This window comes from Squalius cephalus (assembly GCF_949319135.1).
Source record: "Squalius cephalus genome assembly, chromosome: 11".
Taxonomy (NCBI): domain Eukaryota; kingdom Metazoa; phylum Chordata; class Actinopteri; order Cypriniformes; family Leuciscidae; genus Squalius; species Squalius cephalus.
Window position 1 is genome coordinate 31328844 of NC_137132.1, and position 12803 is coordinate 31341646.

The 12803-nt window shown below is 41.6% G+C and overlaps 1 protein-coding gene across 1 annotated transcript; it reads left to right on the forward strand.

The window, feature by feature from the left end:
- Window positions 1–7522: 7522 nt before the first annotated feature.
- LOC307167861 (olfactory receptor 51I2-like) lies at window positions 7523–12541 on the forward strand (the record flags this gene model as incomplete). Its single annotated transcript, XM_079887165.1, has 2 exons — window positions 7523–7985; window positions 11594–12541. The coding sequence occupies exon 2, from the start codon at window positions 11624–11626 to the stop codon at window positions 12539–12541; it is 918 nt and encodes a 305-aa protein (XP_079743291.1). The 5' UTR covers window positions 7523–7985; window positions 11594–11623.
- Between the last annotated feature and the right edge of the window lie 262 nt (window positions 12542–12803).

Below are 12803 nucleotides of genomic sequence, written 5' to 3' on the forward strand. Positions count from 1 at the left end.
CCTCAGCATGCTGAATGTCCAAACATGAGAGGCAGCTATTGTGGCTGTCTGCTGGCGCCAGGGAACGACTGCATCCAGAAATGCACAGGCGGAATGACATCCTGAAAAGGACGAAGTGTGTTGCTCTTTTATAAAAAAAAAAGTACTTTTTTAATCTCTCTCAGCAGTGCTGAGACACCCAGGGAAAGCCCACCGGAACCGACACAGAAATTTGTGCTGTGAAAACAGCAGTTTGTTTGAGCTGTAATTCAGCCTGCGGCCACTCGCTGAATGCGCCATCACACCAACACCGCAGGGAGAGGAATACAAAGAGATCTTCAACATGCAGAGTTTTGTTACTGGAGACAAACTTGGCTCCGAAGCGAACTCTAAGCACAATTTTTGTCGACCGAAAATGCCTGCAGGTCCCCTACCTGATGGAGGTCAATGCAACCAGCAACAAAGTCTTCATAGACAGAAACTTTCAAAGGGTGCGTTCTGAAGTACTCAAAGCACCAGAATAAGGTCCCAAGAGGGTATGGAGGGAGGTCGAGGAGGGTTTAACCATCTCACCTCACTAAGGAACCTGACAACCAGTTCATGCTTCCCAACTGACTTACCTCCCATGGGGTCGTGATATGGAACGGTGAGAGGAACACCACTCGATGAACAGGTTCCACTTCAAGGTGTAAGTGTGTCTCATAGACGGTGCTTGTGCTGAAGTGATGGTGTTAAGTACCTCTGAGGGTAAGTCACCTAGAACCTCTGCTTCCCGTTCAGGGACCAGACATGGAGTTTCCAGAGGTCTGAGCATGGGTGCCATAGGGTGCCCCTTGAGAAAGAGAAAGAAGGTCCTAACAGTGAGGACAGGAAACAACCACATCCAGAAACACACGGGTGAAATTACATCTTAAGAAAGACACAACTCCCACCCATGTAAGCTCTTTTAGGAGACACGCTCTCTCTTGGTGCTTGAAGCACACAGGGGAAAAGATTGCGGCAACACTGACAGGGAATGTGCAGCCTGTAGTGTGCACTCACTCTCGTTGAAGGCGCAGCTCTTACCAGCTATTATAATAGCTTTTTAGCACTGTGAAAAAGCGCACCGTCACCAGCTGTAAGAACAGCCTTTCAGCACTCAGTGAAGGCTCACACACACAAACAAGAGCACTCGATCACCGCTGTAGCACCGTCACACCAACACCAATGAAGAGAAAGCTTCTTCCTTGAAGAACTGGCTCTTTTAGAGAACACTGCTTGCAGATTAGAGACAAATGAACCGCTCGGCTCAGAAACGAAAAGCTGAAGATGCGATGCACCTGCTGCTCATTATATTTGCGTGCAGTGATGCAGCACAGCTGATGCAATTATTGCATGCCAATGTGCCTTGGCTTGTTTTAGTTACACTCAAATTAGATTGGCCTCTAGCGAGATTCCTATTTATTGGTCACTGACATGATGTCGAGAGTGACCGACTGAAAGGGAACCATGGTTCCCTGAGAAGCGGAACGAGACACTGCGTCTGGAAGACGCTATGGGGATCTGTCCATAGAGCAGACTTTTAAATGATAACATCACTTGTAAATGATAAGAAGTTTACTGACATTTTTCATTTGTTCTGGGTAAATTTCAAGGAATATCTCTTATAAGAGTGTAGTTTTGACACAATTTTTTAATATGGAACTGGCCACAATCCCACCATCTTTAAGTTTAAAACTGTTTTTATTGACTGTCATAAAAATATGCCTCATTTCCATCGAGTACAGTACAGTTCAGTACGGTATGCAATTTTTGCCGTTTCCGTTGTCAGAAGTTGTGAATGGTACCCTAATTCCGACCCGTACAGTACCAATTTTTCTGGGACCCTTCCGTTAGGGTACCTAGCACAGCAGTCCGGCACTAAAGGGTGGAGCTAGACTCACTGCAGAACGTTGATTGGTTGCCAGATAATCATCACTTGCGCGTACTACAAAGGGAATGACAATGCAAAAGGTGCCATTTTTTCATACATTTGAAACACAATACAGTTTCTTCTTGTGACAAACATTCACATGCCGAGTAGCAAGAACAAGATCTGCTGTATGTCCTCCATTGTTTCGCTTTCTTCGTCGTGCGAGAATGACATCAATGGCTACTTTCCGGCATACACCATGCCTATCAAGTAAGGGTACTGTTGGCGGTGGAAACGCAAGCCGGATAGGATTTACCATCCCAAATCCTACTGAACTGGACTGTACTGTACTGTCCTGTACCACTTGTAGTATGACCCTCGGGATGCCCCGTACCTGGGGCCGTAGAAATGTATCTCTGTGTTGTCATGGAAACAGTTCAGTAAATATGCCAGCAGGCTAAAGACATGCCGTTGTCTGTGTTCATCTATAGTACAAATTACCACATGGTGTCAGAAGTGTTTAATGTTAAAACCAACTCAGCTTTCGACGTGACAGTATAGTCGACAGTTTAATGAACTTTTCAGGGAAAATCACCGCTATTTGGAGGTAAATCAACGCGCCAGCTTAAGTAAGATGTCCAGAGAAGAGAGAGAACGCGCGGGACCACCCTCTGCAGCTTACGCCGTTGGAGATGCATTTCGCATTAGCCCTCCAGAGAAGTTTGACTGCAGAGACATCCAAAATTGGCCCAAATGGATTAGACGATTCGAAAGGTACAGAGTAGCGTCGGGTTTGGATAAAAAGGATGAGGCATTCCAGGTGAACACATTGATATATTCCATGGGAGATGAAGCAGAGGATATCTTACATGCGTCGGCGATACAAGAAGAGGACAAGGTAATCTACGAGAAAGTAAAAGACTGTTTCGATAAACATTTCATTGGAGAACACAACGTCATTTTCGAGAGGGCCAGGTTTAACATGCGGAAACAAGAGCCGGGGGAAACGGCTGAGTGCTTTGTTACTGCAGTTCACAAATTGGCGGAATATTGCAAGTTCGGGACTCTCAAAGATGAACTGATACGTGATCGCATAGTAGTGGGCATAAGAGACATCAGACTTTCCGAAAAGCTACAGTTAGATTCAAATCTGACTCTGTCTAAAGCTACGAACTTAGTAAGACAAAGTGAAACTGTAAAACAGCAGCAAGTGGTGCTGCGCGGCGCGGGAAATCACGCACACAGCGCGCCCAGTGATGAAGTGCACGCGCTTTCGCCTGCTCGAAGGAAAGAGTGGAATTCCGAACGAAGAGCAAAACATAATGCTACTGGAACATCAGGGATGTGCCATAAATGTGGGAGAGTGCCATTTCATAGTTGGAAAGATTGCCCGGCCAAGGAGGCTGAATGCAGGAAATGTCACAGAAGAGGACACTTTGCTGCTGTCTGCAAATCCAAGCAGCCTGTGCATGAGATGGCAAATGAGGAGGAGCAACTCTACCAGGACAGCCTTTTCCTGGGTGAGGTGAAGGCAGACTGTGCTGGTTGGTACTCAGACATCAAAATTAATGGGGAAGTTGTTTCTTTTAAATTAGACACAGGAGCAGCAGTGACCGCGATACCCACACAATTATATAAGTATAGTAGAGATGGTCCTCTACTTCACACCTCAAAAAGACTGTATGGTCCAAATAACAAGATACTGCCTGTGGTGGGACAGATACAGAGTAGAATAGAAAGTAAAGACAAAAAGGCCACTCAGTCTGTATTTGTCATTGATAACCTAGCCAGGCCACTGCTGGGCTTACCAGCACTTACAGAACTGCACCTCATTGAGCGATTGGATGCAGTTGAAGAACAGGGAGAGAAAGCAGATTCAGGGGAGGTCTTCAAAAAGAGGTTTCCAAAGGTGTTCAGTGGATTAGGGAGACTTGAAGGTGATTACCAAATCCGCCTGAATGAGAACGCCATCCCTTATGCTCTGACCACCCCTCGCCGCGTACCAATCCCCTTAACTGACAAAGTCAAGGAAGAGCTGGAAAGAATGGAGGAGATGGGGGTCATCTCAAAGATAGAGAAACCCACTGATTGGTGTGCAGGAATAGTAGTGGTCCCAAAACCCAATGGTAAGATAAGAATCTGCGTTGACCTGACCAAACTCAATGAGGGAGTGTGCAGAGAAAGACACATATTACCCTCAGTGGACCAATCATTAGCCCAGCTGAATGGTGCACTGGTGTTCACAAAGCTGGATGCTCGTTGTGGGTTTTGGCAGATACCCTTAGCACAGGAGAGCAGGGAGCTCACAACATTTATCACCCCCTTTGGCCGATTTTGTTTTAATGTTCTGCCTTTTGGAATTAACTCAGGGCCAGAACACTTCCAGAGACGCATGTCCCAGCTCTTAGAAGGGCTAAGTGGAGTAATATGCCATGCAGATGATATCCTCATATGTGGAGAGAATAGGGCCCAACACGACGAACGGCTCACAGCTGTTTTGACACGTCTCCAGGAGGCGGGTCTAACACTAAATGAAAAGTGCACCTTTGCACAGCCTGAAGTCCTGTTTGTGGGGCACAAAATCAGGGCAGGAGCTATTGAACCTGACCCCGGGAAAATCAGAGCCATCACAGATATGCCCATCCCACAGAATACAGCAGATGTTAGGCGTTTTTTGGGGATGGTCACATACATAGCAAAGTTTATCCCTCAGTTTGCAGACACCACCAAACCACTCAGAGATTTGCTGTCAAAGAACAATGAGTGGTCTTGGGGCCACATGCAACAGACATCATTTGAAAACCTCAAAAAGGAGCTGGCATCACAGAGAGTGTTGGCTCAGTACAGACCACAAGCCAAAACAAAAGTGTCTGCAGACGCATCATCCTTTGGCCTGGGGGCTGTCCTTATGCAGAGACAGGATAACATGGAGTGGCGCCCAATCGCTTACATCTCTCGAAGCCTTTCTGAAACAGAGCAACGTTATGCCCAGGTTGAAAAGGAGGCGTTGGCCATCACCTGGGCATGTGAAAGGTTGAGTTCATACCTCATAGGCCTACCATTCACGATAGAGACAGACCATAAACCACTACTGGCCTTGTTGGGGACAAAAGCGTTGGATGACTTACCTCCCAGAGTTCAGCGATTCCGTCTCAGACTGCTGAGGTTCACGTACAAGATAATTTACGTGCCAGGGAAGGCTCTCATCACAGCAGACACACTCTCCAGGGCCCCGGTGAGACGGCCACTGACCGAAGAAGAGGCACAACTGGAAGGGGAAGTGCAGGTCTTCATTAATATGATACGTGAAAACTTACCTGCATCCCAGTCTAAACTTCAACAGATAGCTGAGCACCAACAGAGGGATTCTATCTGTAGCCAGCTGATGTCACAGTGCAAGAGAGGGTGGCCACGGCAGGAAGAGCTGTCCCAGCAACTGAAACCCTATTGGGTCCACCACAGTGAGCTACACATGAATGGTGACCTTCTGATGAAAGGGCAACGGATTGTTATACCAGAGACATTACAGAAGGAAATGCTGTGCAGACTACACGAGGGACATATGGGGACAACCAAATGCAGGCTGAGGGCCCAGCAGTCAGTGTGGTGGCTGGGACTGGGTGCTCAAATCACAAGAATGGTGGCCCAGTGTGAGGTGTGTGCTAAAAACCAACCATTTCACCCAGAACCAATGATACCCTCAGAGCTGCCACAGCGGCCCTGGCAGAAAGTAGGAGCGGATATGTTTTATTGGGAAAATGACTCTTACTTATTGTTAGTGGACTACTATTCTCGATACATTGAAGTAATTAAAACCCCAATAACCACATCAGCAGGAGTTATCAATGGCTTTAAATCCATTTTTGCTAGACATGGGGTTCCTGAAGTACTAATAACTGATAATGGCCCTCAGTTTTCTTCAGGCACTTTCTCCTCATTTGCCATGGACTATGATTTCAGACATGTGACCAGCAGCCCATACTTTGCACAGAGCAATGGAGAGGCAGAGAGGGCGGTGAAGACTGTCAAGGGGCTATTGAAGAAAAATGCTGACCCATACAGGGCTCTGTTGGCCTACAGGGTCACACCGCTGCATCACGGACCATCGCCAGCAGAACTCCTGATGGGCAGGAGACTGCGCTCACCATTGCCAGTCTCACCTGTTCAACTCAAACCTCAATGGCCAAACAGGAAGGCCTTTGCAGACAAGGACAAACAACTGAAACACACACAGACAGTTGACTTTAATCACAGACACAAAGCTACGGTTAGACCGGAGCTAAAAGCAGGTCAGCGAGTCTGGATCACAAATACAAAAGAATCGGCCACAGTGATTAGAAAAGCAGACACGCCCCGCTCATATGTAGTGGAAACGGACTCAGAAGAGGTGAGGAGAAACAAAGCACACCTCAGACCCCTCCCAGAGATACAAGCCCCACCACCAGCCGTGGAGGACACGGAACAGGCAGCAGGGCCAGAAGAAGGGCAAGGGGAGGGGGGGAGGATACAGAGAGTCCACCCAAGGAGAGAGGTGAAAGCCCCAGGGTGGCTTAAAGACTTTGTAACATAGTATTCAGCACCTAGAATTAAGCATTATAGACAGTGCTATGTTTATGTTTATTCTGTCTGATATCTTTGGTTCAGGTTTAACTTTCCAACAGACTAGGTGACCTACGGTTAAGGCAGTTCTGCCAGTGTGAACATTTATTTAAGGTTTTATCACTACTTTGGGAGAAGGGGAGATGTAGTATGACCCTCGGGATGCCCCGTACCTGGGGCCGTAGAAATGTATCTCTGTGTTGTCATGGAAACAGTTCAGTAAATATGCCAGCAGGCTAAAGACATGCCGTTGTCTGTGTTCATCTATAGTACAAATTACCACACCACTCGGTGGAAATGAGGAATTCATATTAATGTAGGAAATGGCCAAGTTAATGAAGGAGTTGGAAAATGAAATAGTAGAACTTTTGGGTAAAACAGCTTCTACAGGTGATAGTGATTGTTTTGAAAGCAGTAAATAAAAAAAATAAAAAAATTGTCCTTGCAGACTGCTGGTGTGAAAGCACAATGGGCGCTAATTCGTTCGCATTTTTAAAGTATCACACAAAAAAAAAGAAGAAGAAAAAAGAAAATTTAAAAAGAAAAAAGTCATGGAACACAAAGGCAAAAATACAAGATACTAAATGTGAAAGTAACATTTTAAACATGCAAAATTAACAATAATAAAGAAAAACATGATACCTGAATAAACATTGAAAAGAATCTTCACTCTTCATCTTCATCAAGATGGCCGCCTACACGCCTGAACCCTTAGCCAAGATGGCCGCTGCCACACCTGAGCTCTCGGAGGCATAGATATTGTGACAGGATTTGAGGATTTTAATAGGTATTTTGGACCCACAAACACACTTCCAGATACATATTCACGCACACACATACATAGAAGCCGGAAGTGCAGAGGACGGAAGGGACGCAAGAATGCCCATATATGGGAAACAGCAGTGTCACCAAAAACCCCCTCAGAGACTATAGATGGTTAATGTCGCAAGACCCTGTCATGAGACTTAGTTCCTCTGGAAAAAACCCAAGCTACTGCATTGGAACAATGTAACCCAGTTCCGTATAAATATAACTGCTTTCTGACTGCTGAGTGCTGCATTTTTGATTTTGATGTCGATTGCATCCCTAGAGAGAAATTAAAATCTCTTCTAGTTTAATTCTAGCTAAATTTCTTTTGGTTTGAACTGCTCTGCTGTATTATTGTAACTTGGAAAACCTCGGATGAGAACAAGTTGATATTTACTCCTAACTGCTTGAACTGCTTACAAGGTATTTAGTCTTTGTAATATTCACTCATACAGGACTGCCCTGTTGAGATTGAATAAGCTGAAGTTTTATATTCTGTAACATTTTCTTTTGATTTGCTACGTGTATTAATTTTTGTATAACCAGTGTTTTAATCTTTTGTATAAATACATTTTTATTTCTAAAGACAATCACTGTTAAGTCTTACTTCAGCTGCTAAAACAGTTCTAATAGCAAAGGACAGAGCAATTCTATTAATCCTTCTTATAACTGAAGATAACAAGGGTACCAAGAGCGATTCTGCTGGAAGGTAAGCATGAATTTAATTCATATGTCTAGTTAAAAATGATTGTTATTGTTTCTTGGGAGTGTAGGGACTACACCTAGATTTACTGGTATAAATTAGACAAGCAAGTGAGGGAATAATACTTAATCTGACCTGACAGAAAAAGACCACCTTGACACATTGATACTAGGGGTTATTCAGGAAAGTGAGTGTAATACCAGAACACACCACAATATACATAATAAAGACTAGATGTCTCGTCCGCGCTGCTGGCCAATGGAGGTCGACGTCCGCACCTGGCGGCCATCTTGCCACAGTCAGCTCGCTCATTGTGTTTTAATGGTGCATGTATTTTTTAAATAGCCATAACTTGATCAATTTTCTACCGATTTTCAAACTGGTTGGTTTGTTATAAACGTCAGAGATGTAGTTATGACACTGCATACTTATGAATAATTATAACCATGGACTTCCATATGAAAATAACATTGAACAGAACAGATAGGTGCAATGAATATACACACGCACAAGGTATTTATTTTATTTATGTTAAATCAATATATAGGCTACTAAAACTCAGTGTACAGAATGGCAACATGATATATATATATATATATATATATATATATATATATACTTTTATAATATGAATATTACTATTATAATAAAATAATTTGAATTATTACATATATATTTTAACTTCTTAACTTCTCTTATAATGCCAGCAATTTCCTGTATCATAATGTAAGATGTTTTTAACAAACCAAACCGATTGGAAATCATGTGCAACTACGTAGCAGCTAAACTGTAACGTTAGCTGCTACTAGGTCTCACTCAAAGCTTCTTGTTATTAGCCAGCTAATAACTACAACCACATCCACAAAGATTGTAATTTAGACAAAAGATTAGTTGTCATAAAATCGTTATTGGTGTCAGTAAAACCTATATAATTGAACAGCTCGATTGTGGTCTCAGCCTTGATAACTTGCGCAAGTAGCCATGATACACAACTATGCTGCACGTTTAAGTCGTTTTTCGAAAAGAAAAGCTGCAATTTCAACATGTTCAAACCGTTTGTAAATCCGCCAAGATTTCAGCGAGATAAGAGTTTTTGTGTTCGTGCAGATCACTCACCTTACATCAGGTACCACAGAGCCCGGCAGAAAGCTTGCCTGTGACAAGATGGCCGCAGGTGATGACGTTAACGACTCCGCTGTAAGACATCTAGCCTTTATTATGTATATCTATGCTCAGAGGTTGCAGTGTTGACCATATGGGCTATGGCTGTCTTTTGTGTGTGATAAAACGTTGGCAAAATAGTTCCGGTTCACATGGCTACTCGGAAAAGATATTAAAATTTCTGTATTATAAATTTTTATAATATGCCATCAGCGTTTTCACAGGTTTGCGTTTTTAAAGCTTGCGCAGAGATAAAAAATGTATATATATATATATATATATATATATATATATATATATATAAACATGCATACATACATACATATATATATATATATATATATATATATATATATATTTTTTTTTTTTTTTTTTTTTTTTTTTTTTTTTTCAAGGCTTGCACCTTGGAACCTATTTCAAGGTTTGCGTTCTCGAGCCACCAGGCACTGTTGTTGAGCGAATGAGCGGGCCGGAGCGCGCTATGGGTTTTCTGTTAGAACGGTGTCGTGTAAGCAGCCCCTAAGTTAATAACTAATGATCTTTGCAACGGAAGTGAATCGATCAAAACTAACTTTAGCTGGACAATAACTTTATTCTAGAGCTGCTGTAAAGTCAAAACAATCTCTGTTACTTTAAAGGAGACATATCATGCTTTTAAATTGTTCCTTTTTACATATAAATCATACATTTGTGGTCTATATAAAGCGGAACTGCAAAGCTTGGGTCTGAATTCCTCATTATTATAGCTCCACGGGCCCCTTTTTTACCCCTTTTCTGAGGTGCTTCTGAGATCAACTTGTTTTGGTGCGGTCCCTTTAAATACAATTGAGACACTTCATACCCCGCCCCCTCTCCAGGTTGCAGAGGTTCAACTCCACCCCGTTCGGCCATTTTTGTAGTCTGATAGCAGAGATAGGATTATCTAGCGGGCACAGAAACTTTTCACACGTTATTAACAAAATGTCAACAACGGAAGACTTGTCCAGCCAGCCTTAGATGTTCGAGCCAGAGTTGGAGCCGGAGCGAAATGAAAATGAAGACGACGAACCTGCAGAACAACGTCTTCATATGGATGTATCGCAATGGTGTGTTACTGTATTTATACATGAAACTTTGGTCTTCCGACCTTTTACCACCGTGTCGATTTATTCTGATTAATATGTGCGAGGGAGAGAGAGCAAGACAGCGTCTAGTTTGGAGACGGTGATGTCTTGTTTACACTTTCGCCGGGCTCCGAGAGAGAGTGCGAGCGCGCGCGAGACCGGGTCTCTCTCTCTCTCTGCTCGTTCTTTCAGTTAAACATGCGCCACAAGCGCGGCAGTTCATCTACATTAGACGGTGTAATGAAGCGTGTGGGTTACTACATCCAACAACCGAACATTTGAACTTACCCTCTCGTAACTTCTGCATCCTTTAGCTTGGACTACAAAATTTCAGCGAGAAATAATAATGGCGGTTCGCGCGAAGTGTTGGGCCGGAAGTCAATGTCCTTATTTGGCAGTTCCGCTGCAAATACTGTGACGTGATAGTTCACAAAACGTCATAGATAACAGAAAAATCGGAACAGGTTGAAAAATATGACCAAAACAGAATATAAAGATATCAACGAAGCACCTGAAGAGAATAATTTCATCTTTTCTGTACTTCTAAACACTCCAAATATACAACAAAATGCATTTAAGGGCTAAAAAAGTGCATTTAGCATGATATGTCCCCTTTAATTTCCAATTATCACTGTAAAGCTGCTTTGAAACAGTCCATAATGTTAAGACCGCTATATAAATGAAGGTGACTTGACTTGACTTGATATATTGCCTGTTCAGATATTCATACAACAAAATATTCTGGGGGCCATGAAAGCTTTATGAAAATTATATAAAATGCTGTTGAGGAAAGAGTCAATCATTATTATTTGCAGTGGAAAGTTTGGAAAGCACTAGAGGCAGAATTATGCTAAATGTATATGCTCTATTAATTTATGTTTTAGATATATGCTATTAATTTATGTTTCCAGTGAAATCAAACTTGAGAGGACTTGAGAGGCCACAACAGGCCTCCTGAGACGTGTTAGATACTATAAAAACACTATCATGCACTGGTGACTCCACAGTCCAACTAAATCAGAACACAAATAGAGTTCATTACCTGCAATTTTAATGAAGATGCAGTGGTGGTCATTTCAGAGTATCTGAAGGTATTTCTAATAACGTTTGTAATGTAAGAAAGTGTTTTTCTTAGACTGTGTTGAATTATTACTGTGCATTCATTTAATTGAATAACTATTGTATTAAGTTATATTATTTTTATAACATTATTTACAGTTAAGGTCACATTACATGGTATAAGACACTGTGGCTAAACATTCTAAGCTGAATGTTTGTTTGTCTGTTTATTTATTTATTTATTTATTTATGGTGTAAAAACATATGAACTTTGTTTGTTCTCTTCCTCAGGTTAATGAAAGTTTTCCTTGTGTAAGGAAAATGGAAAATGGAACATATTTTTACTTCATGTTGTTTGAAAATCTTGGGTGCATAAAATATGCTTTCTTCACTTTGGGGTTTATTTTTTACTGTGCTATTATATTCTTTAATGTTCTTATTATTCTTGTAATATTTCTGGAAAAGACATTGCACAAGCCCATGTTCATTCTGATGTCATGCTTGTCCATCAACTCTGTATATGGCACAGCTGGTTTTTTTCCAAGGTTATTGACAGACCTGCTGTATGATGCCCATAGAATCTCCTTTGAAGCATGTATCATACAGAGTTTTGTCATTTACTCATATGCAGCTTTTGAACTTACAATATTGATGCTAATGGCGTTTGATAGGTTTGTTGCAATCAGTAAACCTTTGCATTACAACAACATAATTACCACACGGTTTCTAACTTTTCTAATAGTTATAGCATGGGTTTATCCATTTACTTTTGTTGGTATTAGTGGTCTTTTGACTGCAAGGTTGACAATCTGTGGTAACAAATTGCTAAAGGTGTACTGTCACAACTATGAAATTGTCAAACTCTCATGTGTGAACATTACTATTAATAATATTTATGGCCTGATTGTAACAATCACAACAATTTTGATCCCTTTGAGTTTTATTTTGTATACCTATGTCAGAATTATTACAATTTGTCAAAGAAGCACACGAGAGTTCAGGAGCAAAGCATATAAAACTTGTATTCCACACATGATGATTCTTTTAAATTACTCTATTGCTATTTTTTGTGAGCTCACTTTGAGTCGATTTGTGAATGGAGAACTTCCTATAGTGCTGAGTGTTGTCCTTTCACTTGAATTTATTGTTATACCACCCTTTGTAAACCCTATTGTTTATGGACTAAACTTTCCTGATATTCGCAAAAAAATTAGAAGTGTAATAAAAGCCTCAAAATAGACTGCTTTGTTTCTGTTGTGCCAAACCAAGTTTGAAAAAAATTAAAGATAATTGTTCAGTCAAGCAGTCACTCACCTTTTAGTTTTTAATGCACTAAATGTGATCATTTTCACCTCTCTGAACTCTTAAAATTGTATAAGGCTGTTAGAAACATCAGAGAGTGTAACTTTCTTAACTGAAAGAATGAAGGTGTCAATCCACACTCTAAAAAGAGATGTGTTGATGGCATTTTGACACATGTTGTGTAGATTTTTAACACACA